A 23919-nucleotide genomic window follows, 5' to 3' on the forward strand; every position below is an offset into this window, starting at 1 on the left:
GACCACTCTAGGATTACACGTCATATCATATTCAATTGACATCCGATTGACTGTGTCTCCACTACAGATCGCATTCACCTTCCCCTGCATGGTTACTCACGTGTCCTGCGATCCACCTATGCCGTCCCTGGCCGACCAATCTCCCTATCCAGACTCGAGCCTGCTCGATCTAAATGCAGTCAAAGTAGTCTGAATTCTCAAGTGGGTGCTGCCTATGACCCATGATCCACGTTCTCGACGTTGAGATGCACCGGGCCGGTCGAATCGGGACCCAGACAGCGTCATCCCCTCCGCCCTACCGCTTGTACTTTCCCAATGTGGTTGACCTAGAGCATTCCGCCATCCTCCTGCTGCCCAAGTGCTGTCTCACAAGATCGAGGGCGTCGACGTTTGACTCACCTAGAGGCCCGTGTCAGTGGTCTGCAGGTCCCATACGCGGAGATAAATAACCACTTCTCAGGTGTCTCATTTCAGCAGACGAATTGCCAGAACCAGCAAGCAGCAGCAGCAGCAGCAGCAGCCTCGAGTGAAACCCAGATAGCTACGCCACCATGTCCAACGACGACTCACAAGTCTACCCCAAGACGGCCGACTCTGCCATCAACAGGCACAAGGAGAGAGGCATGTCCACCTAGACACCGCCGAAATAGCTATCAGTCTAGACATTAACAAACCATCTGCTAGGCCACTATGACGCCGAAACGGTCCACGGAATAATCAACTCCACCCCGGTCGCCCACGTCTCCTTCATCCCGGACCCCTCGGACCCCAAGCCCGTGGTCCTCCCGATGATCGCCCGCGTCGGCTCCTTCAACGGCCAGGAGCCCGCCGTCTACGTCCACGGCTACGTCTCAGCCCGCATGTTCCGCCCCCAGACTGGACGCCCGGACCACCAGCCGGCAACACGGGACGACGACCTCGGGTTCCCCGTGTGCGTGGCCGCCACCAAGATCGACAACCTCGTCCTGGCCCTCACCCCCTTCAACCACAGCTACGACTACCGCAGCGCAGTCGTCCACGGCACCGCGCGCCTGCTCGACCCGGGCACCAGGGGCAGCCCGGCCAACCGCGCCGAGATCGAGTACGCGATGCGCCTCATCACCGACTCCATGGTCGCGCACCGCTGGGACAACAGCCGCGCGCCCGACGAGGCTGAGATCGCGTCCACGCGCATCCTGAAAGTGCAGATCGAGTCCGCCTCGGCAAAGATCCGGGACTCTGGCGTTAGTGATGACGCCAAGGACCTGAAGAGCGACGAGACCACCGCGCGGGTGTGGGCTGGTGTGATCCCGTATGTTGAAGTGCTGGGCGAGCCGCGGCCGGCTGGGACGAACAAGGTCGCGGGTGTGCCTTCGTATATCGAGGAGCATGTCAGGGGCCATAATGAGAAGGCTGGTGGACAGGCTGCCGCTGGCGGACTTGTGGGAAAGGTGTTGGGGTCATTGTTTGGACGGTGAGAAACAGTAGACCGGATTTCCAATTCAGTGAGTCAAGTGACAGCAGCCCGCATTGTTTCTCCCAAATACGAAATATAATTATAGTTCAAACTCCTAGTGAGAGTACTCGGGAACGACAGTCTAAACCACACGCACGCACACACGCACACAGATCCGGATATATGCAATTCTCCCCACAGATGACAAAAGAAAACCATCAGTCCTCACAGACTACAATCTCTTGCCATGACAGACCCAACCGTCCAGCCAATATGTACACACCAAAGAATGAGACATTACCATTACCAGAATGGTTCAACAACCCAATACCAGCGTCATAATCATCGTGGTCATTATCATCACGGACAAATAAGTTTCGGCGGGAACCACGGGGGCGGAACTTGCGCCGATTCCCCTTGCCGGGTCGAAAGGGCGGCGGCGGCGGAGGCTCCTACCGGGGACTGGCGGCGGTGGTGGAGCCTGGCCCGGAATAGGAGGTGGAGGAGGTGGAGCTTGACCGGGCACCGGGGGCGACGGTGAAGGTTGGCCGTAAGGGGGTGGAGGCGGTGGTGCTCGATTCTTCCCCTTTCCCGGCCGGCCTATATTGGTGTCCTGTCCCGCTGGAGGAGCAGCCTGGACCACGACGCCGTCGGCTGCTGTCACATCGCCCGCGGTGAACTGGGCGGGCTGGAAGGCGCGCAGGGCCATGAGGTCGTTGACTTCTACAATGCGCATCTGCTGTCAGCCCTCGAGGTCACGGCAACATATCGCTCGGCATGAGACATGACGGAGGACATCTAGTCACTCACCCCTAGCATCGTTAAACTCGATCGCGTCCTGTTGCACGCAGCTCTGACACAACGCCGTCATGCGCCCAACGTCGAAGCTCTGGTTCTGGCAGTAGCACGCCTGCTCGCCCTGCATCTCGGCTGCCTGGCCGCCCACGAGGTCATCGTCGACGTCGCAGGTGCGGCTTAGCTCTAGGGTCGGCCGACAGATGGCCTGGCACGCGGCGGGGCCGTCCTGAGTGTCGACGTCCGAGTCCGCACCAGCCTGGGAGAGGAGGAAGGTCAGGGCGAGGGTGGCGGCGATGTGGGACTTCATTATTTTTGCTAAAGGGGTATCGTTGCTGAAAAATGGTATTGCAGTTTGTCTATTGGAAGCTTGGTTGCTTTTGGAGAACTTGTCGTTGATGATGATATAAATAATTATTGAGGAAATTATTTTTTATTTTAACTTTTATTAAAGTTAGCTTTAAGGTTAAACATTAATCATAATAATATTTTATAAATTTACTTAATAAAAGTTTCCCTAGGAAGATATATATTAATGTAAATAAATAGAAATTAAGTTTTTAATTATAATTATATTTATGGGATTTATTTTATAAAGATTATTTTAATGTTTATTATATAATTGTTTGCTTAAGTTTTTAATTTATAATGTTGTTAAAAGTAATTCTTGCTAGCTTTATTTATGTAATTATTATAAGGTTAGTATTATTTTCTTAGCTATAAGTTATAATTAAATTTAAAACGTATTATTATTAATATTATATTATTTTTTTCACGCTAAGTATTTAAGCGTTTATGATTGTGTAAAGGGACTAGATGCATATTACTTAAGAAGCATATATATATAGATTAAAAACGAGACCACTTACTAGGCCGCGTGGGGGGCCTGATGCCAGTTTGAAATGATGGTTCAATTCAGCTGGGGGGAGGAGGGGTGGGAGTGCATACGCTCATCACACTAGGAGGCCCGCGGGGCGCGGTCGCGATTGCAGTCTTGGAGTCGGCAGCATGTTTCGGGCATGGCGGCTGCGAGAAAGAGATTTCCGAAGGCTTCAGACATCTGCAAAATACTACAGCACGGTGTCTTACCAGCAGTTATGGAGCAGGAGGTAGTATGATCGTGGGCGATCAAGTCGGCAAAACCTCACGGGATCGGGTGGGCGCAGCTATCACGACACTACCTTGGACGCTCGTGCGTCCCCAACCTCTTAGTGGGCACGAAGTAGACACAAGACCTGAAATCAAACTTGTACTGTGGATGGTTAGACGGCAGAATAGGGGGGTGGCGGGAAGGCACCGGTCATGTCATACGTGCACACATGCTGGCCGTTCCAGAGATGCATTCTGAGGCGCCACGCACGAGATCGGTCGCGTATGTGTGATATGCGAGCAGCAAACACTGTGACGACGATCCGAACACACGTGTATTGGTAACACTTCACACTAAAGCTCGGAGCCACCGTGTCCAATGCGCGCTGAAGGACCCCGTCTGAGTTACTTACATTGCCAGTAGGCCACGCGGATGTCCCGTAACCATTGTGGACAACTTCGAGGACGTCACCAGCCACCCAAACGTGCATGGTTGCAAGAGGACGCGGGTGCCCCCCTTTCGGATCAAAGGAAGCTGGTGCACACTGGTCTGTAGGCTAGTAAAGCCGCCGGACACACTGTCAGTCTCCTTGGGATCCTCAAATTGCCCATCCAAATCCTCGCCTCGCTTCTCATCTGGGCGACGCGTCCGCAGGTTCAGGCGTGGCGGATGAGCTTCGTGGCCTATAACACCGGGACGAGGATCAGAGAGTCGACGGAGCCGGTATTGGCAAAGGCCACTGCTTATATCTTACGTAACCTTCACCTCTATCGAGTCTAAGGATGGCGGAGAAGAAGCACAAGGTGGGATGAATGGGTGAGAGGAGCGTACCACCTTGTCCTAGTCCTCAGCAGGCCAGAATCTCAATGAACTCAAGGAAGGGCGACTTGCGATACCTATAGGACGTGCTGAACCTCACGACTAGGTGCCCAGATGATGTGAGAAAGAGAAGGCCAGGCTTCCGGGGCCGAGCTACGGCCAAACATCTGCCGTTGGGGGGCCGGAGAGTTCAGCCACGGGCCCGTGCTCGGAACGGAAAGCCCCAGCTTGGACGCGGAAGACGCACCGCGACTCTTACGCAGGTGAGCTGCGCGCTTGCCACGTCGCACAGGACGCCCAAGGAAATGTGTGAGGCTGTTCGTCGTCATCATGTATTTGATTTGCAATTCCCTGGTGCCCGGCAGTCCCGGGGAAAAGGATACCTAAGTAGTCCGAGAAAACCACAGGCTCTTCTTTGGTCTCCCGCAACTTGAAGTCTGTGCGAGTGACGTCGCAGCCGTTGTCGACCTCGTGTCGCTGAGGGCAAATAACACGTTTTCAGCGAACGACTGGTCTGCTATTGCCGGCACTAAGGCCTTTAGTCTTAACTTTAAAAGTTGAAGTGCATACCAAGTCATTTTGCTTGTTGCAATGATACTTGCCTTTTGAAAACGTGCCAGGGCGATACCTAGGGAGCGGCTCAGCTCGCCGCCCAGACCAGACGCACGAAGCCGACGCTTGTACAGTTTGGGCTCGCGCGGGGGTCAAGGACGACGGTGCGTGGACTACCCGTCCACTAGTTCAACACGCCGATTGAATAGCACGGGTTGCTATGTACCTGCTTCCGTGATGGCTGCGGGGGTGTTTACTGATGATAGTAGTCAGTAATGAGATGAAGAGTCGTTAATTTTATGGAATAACTGCAAAGACAGGGGGTTCTACCGAGCATATGCACTTGATAGTTAATAAACACAACACTTGTTTCATGACATACGTGCTGTGGGGTTGTTTTCACAGACAATATGCTAGGGGCTCGGCCGGCTCCTCCCCCGCGCCGCCACGCCGCAACTTAGAAGACGGTATCGATGAACATGTGCGTGCTATGGTATGGTCCGTGGCACTAATCCAGGGCAACACCCGATTCCCGAAAACTCAATACCCGTCTTTGAGTATTCGAGAAACATGGATCCAATGCGCTAAGCTGTCCGGGAATAACAGCATCCGAGTTAAGGTAATTATACGAAGGAGCCGCCTAAACTTACAACAGTACAAGCGTGGTCGATCTTTGAGCTCCAGCTAGCAACACGAGCACATTCAGCAGCCAAGCCTTTTGGTATTTGTTTTTATTTTACCTAGCTAGGTAGGCAGCTTGAGCTTATTTCATACTGAATAGCAAGCAAGCATCAAGGCACTCGGAGTCATGAATTGCATCCTTTACTCTGCCCAATGACTTCTAGGTGATTTGATATGACCCGAGGAGCCTTTGGTCCGACCAGTCTGAGAGCCATGATGGCAACGTCACTCGAAGCTGTTCATCAGCTGAAGTGGCATTGGGAGTACTTGAATATAGACCCCCTACCGAGATTCACATTTCACGAATTTACTTGCGATCAATCCTCAGTTCAAACCTTCAATACCTCGCCATAATTGTCCCACAACATCCGGCAAAAATGAAAGCGAACGTCTTTTACGCCCTCGCGGCCCTGCCCATGCTGGGATGGGCATTCCCGCAAATGGCCGGTGTAGCCTCACGAGAGGAAATGCTGGAGAAGCTGAGGCAGCAACGCGACGAGGAGCTCGTCGCCGAGAAACGCAACCCAGACCCGGAGCCATCGCCCCAACTGCTTGGTGCGGTTGGTGGAGTCTTGGGGTCGCTCGCCTCAGACATCACAGGTCTCCTCGGCTCCGTCGCCTCGGCTGTCAGCCCTGACAACAAGCGTCCGGAGGCCGGGTTTACTTTCCAGGCCCCAGGACCGAGTGACTCCCGCGGCCCCTGCCCGGGTCTGAACCTCCTGGCTAACTACGGCTATCTTCCCCGAAATGGATATGTCAACCTCGGTCAGGTTATTGAGGCTACTGCGTAAGTCACTGGAGACAGATTCAATACGCAGATCCAACGATGCTAACAATTGACTTAGACGTGGTTTCAATATGGGAGCCGATCTCTCCACTCTGCTCGGGGTGTTCGCGGTTCTGACTGACGGTGACATCGCGACCGAGTCCTGGTACCTTGGAGCCGGCCCCAACAACGTCGGCGGTCTTAACCGCCACAGCACAGTCGAAGCCGACATCTCGCCCAACCGTGAGGACTACTACAACGGATGTGGAGATAACCACCACCTGTCCTCACGTCTCTTCAAGCAAAACGTCAAGCTGGCTGCCTCCTCTAAAGACTTTGGCATAACGACGATGGGCAACCAATACCTCGCTAATTCAAAGTTCAGCCAGACGAACAACCCTTACCTGTACTACTTCCCCTTCCCCTCGATCGTCAGCCTCGGTGCCTTTGCCTTCTACCCCAACTTCTTCTCCAACGGAACCTATGGCGCTGGTGGTGTTGCCAACTACGAGTCCATCTCGAGCATTATTGGTGCTCGGTACAACAGCCAGACGGACGAGTTTGAATATGTGCCAGAGAGGTGGCCTGAGCAGGGATGGTACCGTCGTGCGACCCCTTATGGAGCTGTTCAGACACTGATCGATGGCTTTGGTGCCATCTACACAAAAGTGCGTACATGATCTGCAACCCTATTTCGGGTCTCATTGACTCTGATGATAATGGTCACTAATCAACTGACGGCAGAATCCCGTTGCCATGCCGATCGCACAACTGGGAACTCCCAACCTGAGCCCGCAGACAATCCTCTGCGACGTCGTCCTCGGGCTCAACAGTATCACTCCCCTTGCATTGGCAGGGCAGGTCCAGAGCGTCGAGGCTAAGGTCAGCTGGGCCTTGGGCAAGTTGGCCGCCGTCGGTATTGGTTCGACCATCCTGGGATGTCCCACGTCCGCCCTCAGCCCCAACTCGAACTCGATTCTCTATCCCAATAGCACCAACCAGGGTGGTCCACTCGGTCCTCCTCCGAGCGTTGCAGCGAATACTGGTAACAATGTATACGGCAAGACATATTTCGCTGGCAGCGCGCCGACAACTCCCAAATGCTCTCATACCTCTTGAGAGATGAGGTTTCTCGACTTTGTGCGATAGAATATTGCAACTCTGTCCGGTTAATCATGGACTGGGAGCTTTGGAATATGGCTTGTCACCACAGCATGTAACTTTAGAGAGCAATTCAAAATTTTGTCTTAGAGGTTTCGGGGATTTCAGCTCGAATCTGACGATCAATAATTTCATGATTTCCCCTATGAAATGTTGCCCATGCACAAAGCTGTACAAGAATATGGCGACGACCTAAATACCTAATGAGGCAATCAAAATCAGCAAGTCGCTATTTTCCAGATCGCATGCTAACGTCTTTAAGCATGTGTGCCGCTGGGATGGCATGCTGCCAGATCAGGACGTGAGTGCCAAGAGCTCCGCCGGAAGCTGTTGCCGTTGTCGAGGAACAGAGCCCCGGCATGTCTCGAGCATAGCAGGTGCGATACGTCAGAACTTATTCAACAAATATAGAAAGTCATTGTAGGAGCGACGGCGCAGCAACAGGCAACCGTGCCGTCAGCGGAACGGGCGAATCAAGTCTGTCACATGGGTTCTTTTAGACTTACAATGTTGACGACAGACGACCAAAACGGCGTGGTGACCCGGACTTAACGGCCGTGTCTCATTCGTAATCCCCGTCTTGACCGTTCATCCAATCGTGGTTGGGTTTTGGTCACACACGGATCATGATCCGCCCCGACAACCCCGACAGCTGTTGTTTCAGCTCGTCATACGCTGGGGGCCAGATTCGATATGTACCGTACTGGTATCAACGTAATCCCACCTCGTCCATCAAGCAAAAGCTCCCTGCTCACATCGCGCCCTCTCTATCCTGCGCAACCGGCAGAGCAAACCAGGAACCATGGCCACCCCCCGCTTCGCGCTCAAGTGCGCCAAGGAAGCCGCCGGCACAATCCCGCTTCCCAACCTGTGCATCGGCACCTGGGCATGGGGCGACGCGCGGACGTGGAGCAACGCCTCGAAGGACGCGGTGGCGGACCTGAACGGGGCGTGGGCCAGCATAAGCGACTCGGACCTCTTCTTCATCGACACGGCCGAGTCCTACGGGCAGGGCGAGTCGGAGCGCATCATCTCGCGGCTCCGCAAGGACCCCAAGCTCACCAGCGGCGAGTTCAAGGCCAGGCTCGTCATCGCCACCAAGTTCCTGCCGGTGCCCTGGCCGCCGTCCCGCCTGCTGATGCCGAGCGGCCTGGTCAAGGGCTGCAGGGCGAGCCTGGAGAGGCTGGGCATGGAGCAGATGGACCTCTACCAGATCCACGGGCCGGTGCACTTTGCCCACTCGATCGACGCCATGGCGGGGGGCCTGGCAAAGTGCGTGGAGCTGGGGCTGACCCGCTCGGTCGGCGTCAGCAACTACAGCAGGGACGAGATGATCACGATCGACGAGGCGCTCAAGAAGAGAGGGCTGAGGCTGGCCAGCAACCAGGTCGAGTTCTCGCTGCTGCGCACGCTGCCCGAGAAGAGCGGGCTGCTGGAGGAGTGCAGGAGGCGCGGCATCGTGCTGATGGCGTACAGCCCGCTCGGGATGGGCCGCCTGACGGGCAAGTACTCCAAGGAGAACCCCCCGCCGGCAAACAGAAGGTTCGGGAACTTCCCCATGGAGGAGCTCGCGCCCCTCCTGGATGCCATCCGCAAGGTCGCGGGGGCGCACGACGTCAAGCCCAGTGCTGTGGCGCTGAAGTGGGTGATTCAGAAGGGGGCGATCCCGCTCGGCGGGGTCAAGAATGCGAAGCAGGCCGAGGAGAATGCGACGGCCGCCAGTGATGAGTGGTTGTTGGGTCAGAGCGAGATGGAGGAGCTGGATAAGCACGCCCAAGTCGGCACGACGAGCTTCATGTGGCAGCATGGTTGAGGCGGAAGACTTGTGGCCGCATGGCAGCCGGGAGTTGTTGTACGAACTATAAACATAATTCAGACTTGGGGATCGGCGTTAACTGCTTGGAAGATGAATCTCACCATGTATTGCGTAATACAACACTGCTGTGTACGATAACCTTTAATTTTGAAACGACAGTTGTAAGGCTACAGCAGGGTGGTCACCAAATCACACGAATGCTAGAAGGCAGCACTGTTCGGACTGAAAAGCTTGCGTAACTTATGTATTCACTCAATTTGCAAAGAACCATTGACATGAAGTTGGAAGGAAAGCAAGCTTGAGCAAGCAAGCCGCTCTCACACCAGTCGGGACGGTGTGCTAGTGTGACGGGAGGCGCCCAGCCCACGACACTCTATGCCTGCCTCGTCAAGCATGCCTGCCTTTAGCCTAGTAGTTGATTTGTTAGCTAGGTATCCTTTTTCGTCGATGACACGTCAGTCTGGCACGTAGGTGCGATTGCGATGGGGGTACTGTAACTGTATTTCCCCCTCCTGGGTTTATTAATTGATACTTTAGTCCATAGAAGTGCCTCGTCGCCAGTAGCCGCCGTGATTATACAACCTATAATCGGGTTCCGAATTGATGTTTTCGCAGTCCACGAGCGCAGTGCTGGAAAGTCCGAGGTCCCTTGTGACTGTCACCCGCTGTTTCCACTGCACAGACGGGACGGCTGCTCTGGCTGGGCCGTCTGCATGTCCTAAGCAGGTGCAGGCCTGTCCTATCGTCCGAAATATTGGGGTTTTCTTTTCTCCGTCAGTTTAGATGGGAGGAGTATTTCGGACCCCTTGAGGACTTCTGCGCGGATGGTTTCCGCCTTCTAGGCTGGACTACTCGTCCACCTGGCACACGTCGTCCTCGTCGTCACCCTTGCTGATATCGTCCACCCCTTCCGGCTTGTCTCCCTCGTAGTCTTCGTGCACATCGTTGATCACCGTCGCATCGTCAGTCATGCTCGTGTCGTGTACATCGTTTTCGTCATCAGCCTCGAGCCCCTTGTGGGCATTGATCGCCTTGGTGAAATCGATTAAATCCTGTTCAACATTCGACGTATCCGTCTCCTAGGTCTCCTGAGGCTTCTCCACCTGTTGATCACCACTTGTTAACATTGTGGTTTCCGTACCATTGGTCAGTATCACTCACTGGCCCAGTAACCTTTCCGAAGCCCTCGTCGTCCGAGATGCTTCCTTTCGCGGCGATGTGTACCCTCCCCTCGGTATGGTTGGCGTATGCCCAGACGACCGTCTAAAGAATCGTATTGTTAGTCTGCTGCCGCCATTCAGGGAGTCCGGGGCTTAAGGGCTGTGATGGCAGATCCGAGGAGCATCACGTGAAAGGGCTGTATAATTTACTCACATCTCGGTCCTTCACGGGCCAGACGTAAATCCTCTGCACGAAGACAGGCGGCTTGGCGGTGTTCATTGATTGTGCAATCTCCAGGAATGCTCCCGATCCCGAATTCGCCAGCACGGACTTGGGGGGCACGTCGTCGTGATGGCAGTAGAGATGGACAGTGTGACGCCTCAACTGGCAGTACTTCAGTCGGGGGAAGTGACCGACGAACTGGTCCAACTGCATGGGATTCGTTGGAGACAGTCCATCCACCGGAGGCACGTCCTTGAGGACTTGGATGTCCTCCCTCGCAAAGGTCGGGATCGCGCTCATGAGGGTCCGCATTTGAAAGAAAGCACAAGTTACGGCCGTATCGCACCAGTACCACGGTCGAGCCTCGATATAAACTTCTTGGCACGTGAGTAGGAGTTGGAATTGCTCGTTTGTCGGCACCATGATTTGGTTGTACTCCGTGTACCGATTATTGGGGTCCCGTCGAACCGGCTTCCACTGGATCTTCCTCTCGGATCCGTTGAAGACCTCACGGTAAACCATCCGACGCAGTTCGATAGGAAGTCTGAACAACGGAGAGGTGGTGTGGCCGATACTGTGGAGGGTGTAGGGTCTGGTCGCCATGGTATGTATATTCTCGGTGCTGGCGATGGCCTGGGGAACAGGGAATGTGAGGCTTACGCTCTCAGACTAGCAAGATATGTCGGCTTATTCGTCTAGGGTAGGGGCTCTTTTCACTTACCTGGGTGTCGTCTTTGGATTCGGCCGTTTACGAGGGACCTGCTGTATCGCAGATTCCGGCGGATACGGGTGCTGCAGGCTGGTGCGTACAGGATTGGCGGAGACGACGCTGTCACTGATCCGCTTGTCGCAGAAGACGGTGTCGATATCTATACTACTCCTGTTTCTTGTTAACGACCGAGCTGAACAAGCCTTTGCTATGTTGCTCAGGACGAGGAGATGTTGGAGAGCTGGGCGATACTACTTACCCCTGACGAGGTTGTCGTCGACGAGACTGTCGTAGACCACGTTTCTGAAGACAAGGTCATTACTCCTGGGGATGTCGCAGGCCTGGTATCAACAGACGAATGCTTCCACTCTCGATGCTGTGATCAGATGTGCTTCCGCAGATGGACCACTTGATGGAGGTTGTGGTAGGAAACAGGTTCCATCATGATTTGCTTCGATGCGTGCAGCCATTTTAAACCGCAGTCGAATCTCGAGCATGATCATTCAATGATGTCTCAATGCTAGAAGTTCAATGAATAGAGAAAAGCAATGGCGCACCATTCCCCTGGGTCGTAGCCCATGGCAGGCAATGCAGGAGACACTGGCTGCCGACTGGACATCAAGGGGGTTGGGCAGCTGTCGCCAGCGGGCTAATGCCGTGTGGTCTGCTCCCAGGCAAGACTGCACAAAATCTGATCGAGCTAAGGCGTATCTAGTATTTATTTACGTCTCCCGTAGTCTCGCCTCGCCATAGAGGACCATGCTACCCTGCAGGATGCCAGAGCACCCAAGTGCTCCGTTGATGCTAATTCAAGTAGGCACTTCATGGTGTTTCTCCCCGTCCAAGTTTTGCTCCTGGAGTCCATTCCAGTCTGGGGACACATCGGGACTCACAAGTACGGCAAAGTAACCCGGAAGCATTCCGATGTGGTGAGGAAGATAAGGGGCCGCCAGTAACTGAAGAATTTACCAGTGTGGAGGCACCCGGGGGATCTATGCGCAGACGTTACCCTCGAGGCACACAGATATGGATCCTCGCGGAACCATCTAGATATCGCTAGAACGATTCCATCAGTATCCCGGGTTGGTGAATTTCACTCAGTAGATGACCCCCGGGCCAAGCCAAGGCTTACTGCCATCCGACAGCGGTGTGTCTGCCCCCAGAACCACTAGAACCTCATGGAATCCATCTGGTGACATGGGCCACGCAAGAAGATACCCTGTGAATACACTTGATTCCAGCAGGGTGTCAATGGATGATAGCTAGACAGCCCCTTGCGCTCTCCTTTCTTGCCGAATGAGGAAGAGGGGCCGCGAGCGAGACTTGGTGAATTTGTACGATGGCCCAAATCAGGGGAATTCTCTTGGCTGGCAAAAGACTATGGCTTGGCCTTCCTTGCCCCGGGTCAAACATAAAAGAAGACGTTGATGGCAAAAGAGCAGTGACCACCACCTCTCGACGACTGGTCAAGGCTTATATCATGTCTCGGAACAGGAAGAGCTTCGAAACGTGCAGTAGGGGATCCAATTCTTCCGCATTGCGTCCGCCACGGCTTTATGTATCATGGAGACCCTCTCTCATAGATATATACGAATCTTCAAGTATATAAGGTAGCATAGGAACATCATTGCAAGACTGGGTCGCTATAGCGCGGTTCATGTGGCGAGTAATACGTTGAACAGTAGATCCTTATACACTACCCGACGACTGAGTAACAAGATGAAGACTAAGGGAGGGGCCAGGAGCTCAATTTATGGTGGTACTGCGTTGAAGTGTTGCCAAAAATGCGGTTGTTTGTGAAATTGCTGGATGACGATGTATTACAGTTTGCGATTCGAGTTTCCATGTGTAGCGATGATTCAGAGGTAAGCTTGGTCAAATTACTGTGGTGCTGATAGAAACATACTGGAATCGGAGTATGGGGTTTGGGGGGGGGGGGTGGCTTAAAGTTTGTGTGTGCCTGGCACTAACTTATCCTATGATTTTGCGGAGCTGATTCCATCGCGCTGTAAAGACGTCGTGGGAGGTTATCAGTCTTATTACGTTGATCGTGGGTTGAAATGTGCTCGCAATAGGTCCAGGCTGGTAATTAAGACAGGTCTTCGAAACTTGGGATGTGGTCCAAGTACTGCAGCTCCGTCAATAATTAAATCACTTCTAAAATAATACATGGCACGATATTGCATCTTGAACATCTATGCGATTCCGGTAATATATACATGATTGTTTCAACGAGTGACGCGAGGCACCGGTCTGTTCCATGCTCTCGAGGCTTGAAGTGTGCAGGCAATGACTACATCTTATTATCTGACTATGTGTGAAGCACTTGAGGGCTGCTCGTTTCATCAACATCTGCCTGTGCCGCGCACCGGTTGTCGGTTATCGCGGTTCTGGGCCGTTCCCCGGTCACAGAGGTCCCTCGGACACAATTTCCAGGAAAGGCGACCTTGCAATAGTTAAATCCATCACCAATTTCGGCTTGCACTTTTCTGAAGCGACCCATTGTTGAATCCTGCCAAGAAAACTAGCGGGAAAATCAAAAATAGGGCATTACTCCACAAGTTGTTCTCATCAATCCAAATCTAACAAGTTGTTATACGAGAACTTACGAAATACTTACTCTAGTAAGCTTGTGGGGTGGCTTGCTATGGTAGCATGCGAGAGACTTGTCACTGCAGTCACTGCAGGGCCAAAGGCCTTCAGGAGAAGTCCCCTGGTGAAACCTCTGACTTTGTTGCCATTGCTAGGCGATGTGTCTTGCCGGAGTGCAGGAGTGCAGGCTGGAAACTCGGGCTCTGTCATAATCCGTAAATTAGCAACCGGGTTACATAAAGTGACTATGTATCAGTTTTGCAACCGAGTCACTTGCATGGATGTGGTAAGGTAGCAGTCACGTGGATATCGGCATTGCGGTCGATCATCAGTACCCACTCTTTTGACGTGCATGAGCCTAGACCGCTGTGTGTGGAAAACGAAACGCTACCCCCCCCCCTTGTCATTTTGACTCACGCTCCCCCTTCTGCACAAAAAAAAGACCTTGGCCCGCGCGTAACCACGCAGCGTTTATGCTACTTTCTACTTCTTAAAAAAATATAATTATAATAAAAAGAAGAGGCTTATATTTATAATTATTATAAATATATAAAGCAATACTTTTTTATACTTTTTTAATTATAATAGCGATATAAGTAATAATAAAAAAGGCAAGAAATGCAAGGTATGTATTATATGCAAAGAAGGCGCGAAAACGCTATGCGGGTGCGCCTAGGCAGAGGAGGGCTTGATATGAGTTAACGCTGCGCAGGCGCGCGCGCCAAGGCCTTTTTTTCTGTGCAAAAGGGGGAGCGTGAGTCAAAATGACAAGGGGGGGGGTAGCGTTTCGTTTTCCACACACAGCGCAAGCACCCCTGGGATCAAAACCTTTGTGTAGATCTTCACGGCGGTCGGTCTCCATCTTTGATTGTAACTCCGAGTTGAGGAAGCGTTCGCCCGCTTCTTGAAGTCCGAAGGGCGCTGATTCACCCGATCATGCCTATGAACGCAACCGAGCCCATGAACGTGGGCCGTATAGGTTGTCAAAGTAGCCTCGTGCGACTAGGATCATGCAAATCATGTAATGTAGCATCGTGTATATGCGGGAGCGCGCGAGACTGTGTTGTCAAATTGAAATTTATTCGTCCGATATTGGGGCCACAGGGACCTTCGGAAGCTTGTTTGTGGAGCCTGCTAGGATGTTGAGGCCTAGGAGTTTTTTATTTATGTCAACCCCATCAAACTTGGGACGTTAAACCTTAGTAGATCATTCCATACAACTCTTCGCCCCCATCCATTCCTGGTCAGGAGGACCTGGAATACTGCACATGGAGTTGAACTGGAGTGATCACCCGACCCGCGAAGTCGGATGCTACTTGGCCTAGCATCCTTTGCTTCTGCAGTGGCTGCTGACTGCTGCATGAGTAGACCTCCGTTGGTATCGTCTAGCACTGAGGACAGTATCTCATTGGAGGCTGCGGATCGGCTCACATGCCGTCTTACTACGCATGGCGAGATTGGCTCTAGGAGGTACATCTGTCAGCAATTCATCCCGCCAGAAGCGCTCGCACCTGGAAGCCACGGACCTTGTATGTTTGCTTCTTTCATTTCAGACGCGCTTCTGACAAAGTTTGTGCCAATGTTGTATGCTTGAGCGCCGTTGCAAGGTCAGCCCGTAGCATTCAACACGACTGCGTGACACTCCAAGTCCTCAATTACCGGTGTAAACGATCTCGCGTATTATAATGAATCCGAAAAGTAGGCATCGACTAAATTCTGCGCGGCGGAGAGTCGGGATAGCATTATCACGCCGAGTGTCCTAGTGCAACGAAATCGGATATCGTTGCTCTCCGAAGAACGACCAGCAAGGCATTGAACATGGAAGGGGCCTTGGATGCAGGCAGCCAGCAATGAACATTCACTTAAATACACGGAACATCATCATACGGATTGGTTCGTTCTAGTCCGTATCCACATTCACTCGCTCAGTTCAACCCATTCACAATCGTTCGGACTCGATAATCTGTCTTTTCCTATCTTCACTCCAGTTGCTTCGAGCATCATCTAGATACCTCTTTTCCTGCCCCCAATCAAGCAGAATGGCACCTCTGGCGCTCATCTCAGCTATATTCCTGAGCTTTTCTTCCCTGGCGCTTGGCTCTCCTCTGTGGTCCAGACAGACGAACCCCCTCATCTCAGGGACCTGTCCTGAGCTTCACCAGCGCAAGGCGTGGCACAAGCTTACCGACAATGAGAAGGCGGCCTATATCGAAGCAGAGCTGTGCCTCATGCGGTCGCCTCCTAAGACCGGCCATCCGCTGGTACAGAATCGCTGGGACGAATTCACTGTCGCCCATGAAGTCCAGACCCGTAAGCACAAATCCTCTCCTTCACTGTTGGCTTCTGGAATCGTCTGCAATCTAGTCCTTTAGGCCGTGTATCAGGTTACTAATACACAACAGAATGGATTCATGATGTGGGCGGCTTCCTCCCATGGCACCGCTACATCCTCCTGGCTCACGAGCACGCCCTGCGCGATGAGTGCAACTACGAGGGATACCAGCCATACTGGGAGGAAATCCTCGACATGGGCGACGTCGCCTCGAGCGTCCTCTTCGACCCGGTCACGGGCTTCGGCGGCGAGGGCGGCAAGTGCATCGACGACGGGCCGTTCGCGGGCCTGACGATCCACCTGAGCTACGACTTCAGCAGCCTCGAGTTCTACGCCGACGACCGCTGCGTGTTCCGCTCCTTCAACGACACGGCCTTCCTCGAGGGAGACCAGAAAAACATCGACGAGTGTTTCACGGCCGACGACCCCCTCGTCGCGCTTCCTTGTTACTTCGCCAACCCGCACGGGAGCGGCCACCGCGGCGTCGGTGGGACGATGTACGATGCCGCCGCCTCCATCGGTGACCCCCTCTTCTTCCTGCACCATGCCAACCTCGACCGCCTGTGGTGGGACTGGCAGCAGGTCGACCCGCATGCCAGGACATATGCCATCGGGCCGCTGCGGAACACACCGACGGAGGGCTTCCGCGTGAGGTTTGGCCCCATGCCGCCGCCCGGGCCCGAGTTCTTGGATTACTCGGGGGATAATGGGCACGTCACGACGTTGAACCACGTCCTTTGGCTTGCGGGTCTTGCGCCGAATGTTACGATTGCGGACGTGATGGACTTGGGCAACAACCTTAATTGCGCCGAGTACGTTTAGCTTCATCGCTTGCGGGTCCGTCTGGGTTGGAGACCAGATATTACCAAAACAGGGGCGGTTTCATTTGTCCTAGGCTTTCTCAGCTTGGTTTATTACTTGGAGAGGGATTTTGTCTCCCCGTCACATGGCAAAATTGCTGTTGCATCTGAGTTGACCATTCATGATCAGCAATCGTTGAGGCTCATCCCAATGTGTCTTCTCGTTACTGAGTTTACCTGTACCTTGCGTTCCTCGGCAATGCTTGATACGCTATGCATTATATCTAATCTACTCCTCGATACTCAAAGTACTCAGACCACTCAAGGTCCCGTACTAGCTTAGAAACCAACTGCTCTTCGACAGTGACGGTGAAAATGAAACCCTCATCGGGATCAGAAGACAAAGTTCTGGGCGGGTAAATCAAAACGAGCCCAGCGGAAACATGTTCACCCCAAAGATGCCGATGCGTGATGGGCCTCCCGAAGCCAAAGCCCAACCCGCCCACACCGGCAGGGCGGTGATCCGTCACCCAGATCGACATGGGCGGCAAGGCATCGACCCGCAAGCTGATGGACCGCTTGTCGCGGATCGGCGCTATCGCCCCCACCAGGGCCTCCATGTGCCCCTGGGTGCAGCTCTCGGTGAGCCGCCGGATGTACGTGGCCAGCTTCGACAGAGGGTACTCGTCCTCGGAAGCGGTGACCTCCGCCAGTGTCGGGCGCGGCACGGGGGCCGTGTCGCCGAAGGCCCCGCACACTACGTTGCGCATCATGCGCTCTGGCAGGTCGGGATTGTGGATCCTCGGTCGCATGTTGACTGCCTCGCCGAAGTAGGGGTGACTGGAGGGATCGGGGTTGTGAAGATCGAGGCGCACCCTGGAGAGGTTCCGCCAGAGGAAAGCGCACATTGCGTCGTAGGTCGAGATCCATCTGCTGCTGTCTGTAGGGGCGGCAGCCTTCTTGAGCGTTGCCGCCTTACTCTTGGGCAGGTGGAATAGAAGAGCCTGCTGCTCCGGGTGACCAGGGTGTCGAGGAGCCGCGGCGGGACCGTCGACCTGGGCGCTCTCAGGAACATGCTTGGTGAAGCGTGAGACGTCGATGCATGCTGGATCCCAAGGCGGGAAACTTGTCCCATGGCAGATGGCGTAGCAATTTTCTGCCAGCTGCTGCGTGAAGTTCCGCCAGCCCATGACATCGCTCGCGTAGTGGTGGCTGTGCATGTTGAAGACCATACCGCCGGGCACGAAGTTGGCCTGGTAGGCCGCAACGACTGCACCGTGGTCAGGATCGGCCTCGGGCCTTCCCTCTCCCCATGTCATCCACGGATCCGCGCTCCACCGGCTGAGGTCCCCAATAGCTTTGCAGGCGAAGTGAGCCTCCTCGAGGTCCATTAGAGATGGATAGGCATGGCTTTTGACGACGAATTTGACCGTGGAAGTCTTGGTCTTGACAAAGGAGTGGCCACCGCTTGGGTCTTTCTTAATGGTGCCGCAGAGATAGCTGGCTTGGCTGGAACGCTCCAGTCAATATCTGCCGACGTTCCCCCGCCATCCAACCTTGAGTCCCGAGAGGCGTTGTGCGCGAGCTTAAGGGGGAGGACAGCGCAGCATAGAATCACATACCTGAGTGTGCGCTCGAGACCAGTCTTCAACACGTCCGCCACTTTGGCTCTGTCTTCGTCATCGAGTCGAAAGAATAGGACATAGTGGTTGTACGCACAGTTGGGCGTGGGATCGATTGTCGAGAGCTTGAACCTCTCCTCAGCGGGATCCGTTTCCCAGCCTGATGGGCGGAGCTGAAAGATATCGTCAGGACGCATGATGATGAAGAAGGCAGCAGTCTGAGAATGCAGGAATGGTGTACTAGCAAAGTCCAAACATTTGACTTCATGATATTGAGTAGTAGCCCTAAAAATACCCTGGCTCCTCTGGCCAAGTGTATTGGCCAGTTTTGTTTTGTTGGAAGAGGATAAAGTGGGGTTTTCTTATGCGATGGTAACCAACGTCCGCTCATCTCTCCACTTTGATGCAGATGAGTTGCACTGTTCTTCAACAGAAATATACGCCTGTACTGGCAACGCAGTCAAGGTCCAGCTGCTTATATAACCAGAGGGGAAATTTCCCCTTCAGTTACAGGCCCCAAGACCCGTGCAATGTCCGCCGTACTTAGATGACGGTGTTTTACCATGTTACTGGGAGCTTCACAACGCCGACGTCCTTGTGGAGGGGCGTGAACTCCAGCTCGGAGATTGGAACAGCAATCTCAAGGCTGGGCAGTCTCTGGAAGAGAGTCGCTGGTTTGGCGTGTCAGTCATCTGCATTACATGCTTCGTGCAAGCCTGCTTACCAAAGACAAGCTCCATCTCGGCGCGCGCAAGGGGCTCAGCGACGCACCGGTGCGGGCCGAAGCCGAAGCCCAGGGCGTGGTTGCGGTCAGGGGCGCGGTGCATGTCGAAGACGTCCGGATCCGGGAAGACTTCCTCATCGCGGTTGCCGGAGGCATTGGCCGCGATGATGCCCTCGCCTGCTTTAATGATCTGTATCATCTCAGTCTCGAGATTCCTTCTGGGCCTGGGGTAGACGGGGCAGGGGAATAGAAGGCTTAGTTACCTTGCCGCCGAGGACAATGTCCTCCTTGGCTACCCTCTTCATCGCCATGGAGGAACCAGTGTGATATCTACACAGTTCCTCGACAAAGGCCCTCGAGAGCGAAGGGTTGGATTTCAGATCCTGGAGTTGGGAGGGGTTGCGGAGGAGCTCGATCACTCCCTGGCTTGCGTTAGCCATCAGCCACAAGACGATATTAGCACTGCAGAGGAGGGACCTACGAGCGCAATCATGTTCACCATCGTGGCATTACCCGCGACCAGCAGCAGGAACGCGATTTGCACGGCGTCGGCCTTCTCAATGTGTCCCGGTCTCAGCTGCTCGACAACAAGTTTGCTGATGAGGTCGTCCTTGGGCTGTGCGGAGCGCTTGTCGACGAGGCTGGCGAGGTAGCCGAGCAGCTCCCTAAAGCGCGGGTGAATAATCTGACGGAGCCAGCTGTACGAGAATGAGACGGCTTACTGATTCGCGGCTTGGGCCTGGAGAGCTGTGCCGCTGCCGTTTGAGCGGATCGCGTTTTGCTGGGTCAGGTATTCGAGGTCTTCAAAGGGGACGCCGAGGATGGTGTAGATGATCTGCCCGGCATTCATGTCAGTACCTCGATTTTGTTTCCAGATCTAACCAACTGTCGAAAATGATCAGACTCACATAAGAGGGCACTGGCAGGGCGAAAGTCTCAATGAGATCAACCGGTTCTTTGCACCCCGTAGCGACCATCTGATCAAGAAGCTGGTCAACCGTCTTCTGGATGTGCGGCTTCATCGTATCGACGTGGTCCGCGACGAAGAAAGGCTCAACCATGGACCTCTGGTGCATGTGGGCAGGGGGGTCCATGTCGACGAAGGTGGGCTTGTTTTTGGCGGCAGCTCTGCCGCCGGCGCTGAGTTCCGGGAAGCCTGGTCTCGTGCGTTCCTTGGACAAGCGGGCGTCTGTAGCCACGGCGCAGACGTCCTTGTACCTTGTCACGAGCCATGCCGTCGAGCCATCGAAGAGCTTGACGCGCGAGATGGGCTCTGTGGCGCGGAGACGGGCGTATTCAGCTGGTGGCTCGAGGCCGGAGGCGCGTTTAAAGGGGAATGAGGGTAATTCAGTGACTGCCATTTTGCGGGTTGAGATGGGGTCTCTTAGGTTTGGAGCGCGATAAAGAAATCATGGGATAGAATGCTCCGATCTCAGCCTGTTCTGGAGAGACTCAGTAAACATTTTATATAGTGTTTGAATATTCAATGGCACTTACGCCACTGAAATTCATCGTCTAACGTACAGGCTTCAGGGGGTGGGCGGCAGTACATTTCGTGATGGGCCGTGGTCTGATCGTCAGCAACCCTCCGTGATGTTCAAAAATGGAATTGTAATACGCAAGATCCGGCTGGCCCAAAGGCTACAATTACCGGGCATGTCTCACAATAACGTGGCATGCAGGGATTATGTCGGTCGGTGATGTGCTGACATGAAGCGGGAAGAGCGGGAATGGCGGGAAGTCCCGCGGAGTTGTTCAGATCTTCGGTCTTCGGAACCGGATTGTGGCCGTTCGTGATGCCGAATGGGTCCACCATGTCCTGACTTTGCCGTGGCCAAAGATTCCCTGGCAATGTGTACTGCTGAAAGTCGGGTGAGGCTAGTCATGTGTGTTTGTTTATAAGCAGACCAGACCTCACTCCACGGCCACTGTGCAATAAACCGACTACCTGAGCAAGGCAGCCTGTCAAGACATCTGGAGCGTGAGTGGGCAGACTACCTACCTAGGTATGCCCTGGAAAAGCCGATCCGAGTTGTGAACTGAAACACATGACGTGGCCGCACTAGTCCTGCAAATTAAGCAGGATTACCACCTGCTTCCACTGGCCAACACGCATATCGACACGCGGGCTGATCCACTTTCCGTATAAATGAAAGCATCTTGCTGCATACGTTCAGCAGACATTGATCATGTCAGTGAATTGAACGTTCATAAAGATTGACAGCACCAGCGGGGGTAACGGCAGTACCTGATCATGGAGGGGAGCTCTGAATATTTTATATCAGAGGTACTATCTTAAATATTGTTTTTCTAAACAACATTGTATCAAATCATAGTAAGCCCACAGTAACCCATTAAAGAGCACTACTAATACACACATGCCTCTATCTGCACCCGCATCTAGGACGAACCACTGTTGTCTGCACAAGAGAAAGCGCCACCGATCAAGCCCTGGGCGTAAGCATCGATGATGTTCTGTATCACACCATAAGTGCCACCGATCGTCAAGAAAACGGCAAGAAGGATCATAAGCCAGTTCAGCCAGTAGACCATAACCTGCCACCAGTTTCCTTGGCCATAGTGTTGGTGGTCGTACACCCACAGATAGCCTGGCAACCCCAGGGCCAAAGGAGCGAATGTCAAGCTCCCTGCGAGAGCGAGCAGGTAGTTGAAGATGGGGATACCAGAGGCCAGGAGGAACGAGATGACCGCCATCCCGAAGGTGCAAGCCAGCCACACAGACCAATGTACGACCGAGTTCTTTTGTAGGTGGACAGAGTCGCGGAGGATTCGCACAAAGATATACTTGGCAGCGACATGGATATAAAGGCACGCGCTGACCATGAGTCCAGCCAGGCCAATACCATAAGCAACCTTCTTGACAGTCTCGCCCGCGCTGCCGAGGGAAGGCGAGGCCACCCACTGGCCGCAGTAGCGGTAGACGACCAGGGAGAAGGTCAGGTAGGAGGCCGTCACGATCCCCATGCAGAGGTAGACGGCCTTGTTGTAGTCCCTGGGCTTCTTCATCTCGGAGATGACGGGGAGGAACGCCGACGTGCCGGCGCCGGAGCAGAAGATGGTGGCGACGGAGGTGATGCCGGTGACGAAGGTCGGGTCGCCGATGGCGTGGTACCCGAGCTCGAAGTCGCCCGTCTTCGGGGCGGCGGCGGGCCGGTCTACTTGCGTGACTGCGACTCTGTGGTTTCGAAGACTGTTAGCAGTGCTCTGGTGGTGGGACAATCCAGGGGCACATACACGACAATAAATACAGCGACGTATACCGACAGGAAGCCAGCCCATGTCAGCCACGCAATCTTCTCGAACTTGCGGGCACTGGCGAGGATGAAGACGGTCACGGTTGCCACCAGCATGAAGTAATTAGTGCAGATGGCATGGTTCGATAGCGCGTTGAAAGCAACGGACGTGCCGAAGATCCCTGAGGCGCCGACGATGGCATAGGTAACAAGGAACAAGACCCCCACGATCTCCTTCAGCCAGACGCCACCGACGACGCTGGCCATGTCGGCGATGGAGTGGCAGCCGGCATGGGAGTTGCGGAAGTTGCCCTGGATGATGGCGCAGTATGTGTTTAGGAACTGCCAGCCCAGCACGTTGATGGCGCCGGGCAGGGCACCCAGGACGAACATGGCGGAAGGGATTGAGAGGACGCCGGTGGCGAAGATGACTTTTTTGGAAATGTCAGCTTCCGAGCTGGGCAGTGGGAGGCACACTGGCACAGTGCGTGATATCTTACCTTTGAGGAAAATGACCGAGGCATGGACCCAGCCGACTGTGCGGAAGTCCACTGTGCCCTCGCCTCTCTTGAACACTTCAAAGGCGTCCTCGGCGTCCTCGAGCTTTCCGGCGTCGATGCTCCCGCTGCTCCTGGCCGGGACCGGCGTGATGCCGTCGGCCTTTTCCGATGTGCTACGAGACATCTTCGGCGGTCTCTGTACTGGTGAATTGCCTTACGGACGGGTCGAAGAGGGCCGGAGGCATCGCCTTGAATCATTTATAGGGGGATCTACCGTTTTGAATGCTCATGGAGCTTATGGTGACACAGACGTCTTGGAACGAGTAAAGATAGACACGAAAGTCTCACGTGGCTTATCTCAGATTTGGCAGGGACTCTCCGACCAAGATAACCTTTGACGTGGAAGCCCACTCAACCCCGCGAGGAACCTTAGATGCCGCTCCAAGACTGTGGGTCCCTTATGGGCTATGTATAATCCTCGAAGTCATGCGCCTTCAGGGTTTTGATGCGAGTTTGTGGAGTCATGTGTGTCCAATATCAAGGTTTGATAAGGTTGGAGTAGATAATGTTGATGTTGGAGTAGATAGACGGTCATTTTGGAGTAATTCGATCTGCCAATGCCGAGATATTCACGGTGCCGTGATATCTACATCTCCGCCTGTTGCTTGAATGTACCCCAATTTTTCAGGGCCAGCGTCATAGAAGATAAGAACGGGGTAGGTGTGTCTGATCATGTTAGACAAAGATACGTGAAGTCTTATATGATCCTGTGTGAACAGGATTTCCTGGTGAACGGCCGTGCTTTACGGTTCGCAAGCCAATAGGTCCTCATACGACATGAGGATAGGCCTACTTCTCAATCTAAGATAGTCGAGTCTTACTCCAGGG

General features: G+C 53.9%; 8 protein-coding genes across 8 annotated transcripts; 4 read left to right on the forward strand and 4 right to left on the reverse strand.

Moving 5' to 3' along the window:
- Window positions 1–221: 221 nt before the first annotated feature.
- On the forward strand, window positions 222–1457 carry INS49_010666 (uncharacterized protein; the record flags this gene model as incomplete). Its single annotated transcript, XM_043171391.1, has 2 exons — window positions 222–411; window positions 685–1457. 2 exons carry the CDS (start codon window positions 222–224, stop codon window positions 1455–1457), a joined length of 963 nt encoding a protein of 320 aa, XP_043025956.1.
- Window positions 1458–1751: 294 nt separating this feature from the next.
- INS49_010667 (uncharacterized protein) lies at window positions 1752–2540 on the reverse strand (the record flags this gene model as incomplete). Its single annotated transcript, XM_043171392.1, has 2 exons — window positions 1752–2158; window positions 2246–2540. 2 exons carry the CDS (start codon window positions 2538–2540, stop codon window positions 1752–1754), a joined length of 702 nt encoding a protein of 233 aa, XP_043025957.1.
- Window positions 2541–5749: 3209 nt separating this feature from the next.
- Window positions 5750–7257, forward strand: INS49_010668 (uncharacterized protein; the record flags this gene model as incomplete). The annotated part of the gene is made up of 3 exons (XM_043171393.1): window positions 5750–6159; window positions 6218–6806; window positions 6883–7257. The coding sequence occupies 3 exons, from the start codon at window positions 5750–5752 to the stop codon at window positions 7255–7257; spliced, it is 1374 nt and encodes a 457-aa protein (XP_043025958.1).
- An 844-nt stretch (window positions 7258–8101) lies between these two features.
- INS49_010669 (uncharacterized protein) lies at window positions 8102–9112 on the forward strand (the record flags this gene model as incomplete). The annotated part of the gene is made up of 1 exon (XM_043171394.1): window positions 8102–9112. The coding sequence occupies one exon, from the start codon at window positions 8102–8104 to the stop codon at window positions 9110–9112; it is 1011 nt and encodes a 336-aa protein (XP_043025959.1).
- Window positions 9113–9963: 851 nt separating this feature from the next.
- Window positions 9964–11652, reverse strand: INS49_010670 (uncharacterized protein; the record flags this gene model as incomplete). Its single annotated transcript, XM_043171395.1, has 6 exons — window positions 9964–10167; window positions 10277–10378; window positions 10490–11090; window positions 11220–11367; window positions 11467–11548; window positions 11614–11652. 6 exons carry the CDS (start codon window positions 11650–11652, stop codon window positions 9964–9966), a joined length of 1176 nt encoding a protein of 391 aa, XP_043025960.1.
- A 4186-nt stretch (window positions 11653–15838) lies between these two features.
- On the forward strand, window positions 15839–16953 carry INS49_010671 (uncharacterized protein; the record flags this gene model as incomplete). The annotated part of the gene is made up of 2 exons (XM_043171396.1): window positions 15839–16109; window positions 16202–16953. The coding sequence occupies 2 exons, from the start codon at window positions 15839–15841 to the stop codon at window positions 16951–16953; spliced, it is 1023 nt and encodes a 340-aa protein (XP_043025961.1).
- Window positions 16954–17215: 262 nt separating this feature from the next.
- Window positions 17216–20638, reverse strand: INS49_010672 (uncharacterized protein; the record flags this gene model as incomplete). The annotated part of the gene is made up of 8 exons (XM_043171397.1): window positions 17216–18440; window positions 18554–18726; window positions 19145–19224; window positions 19278–19467; window positions 19541–19699; window positions 19759–19942; window positions 20000–20112; window positions 20186–20638. 8 exons carry the CDS (start codon window positions 20636–20638, stop codon window positions 17216–17218), a joined length of 2577 nt encoding a protein of 858 aa, XP_043025962.1.
- Window positions 20639–21677: 1039 nt separating this feature from the next.
- On the reverse strand, window positions 21678–23215 carry INS49_010673 (uncharacterized protein; the record flags this gene model as incomplete). The annotated part of the gene is made up of 3 exons (XM_043171398.1): window positions 21678–22473; window positions 22533–22962; window positions 23032–23215. The coding sequence occupies 3 exons, from the start codon at window positions 23213–23215 to the stop codon at window positions 21678–21680; spliced, it is 1410 nt and encodes a 469-aa protein (XP_043025963.1).
- Window positions 23216–23919: the final 704 nt, after the last annotated feature.

The sequence above is a fragment of the Diaporthe citri genome (assembly GCF_014595645.1).
Source record: "Diaporthe citri strain NFHF-8-4 chromosome Unknown scaffold_4, whole genome shotgun sequence".
NCBI classification, from domain to species: Eukaryota; Fungi; Ascomycota; class Sordariomycetes; order Diaporthales; family Diaporthaceae; genus Diaporthe; species Diaporthe citri.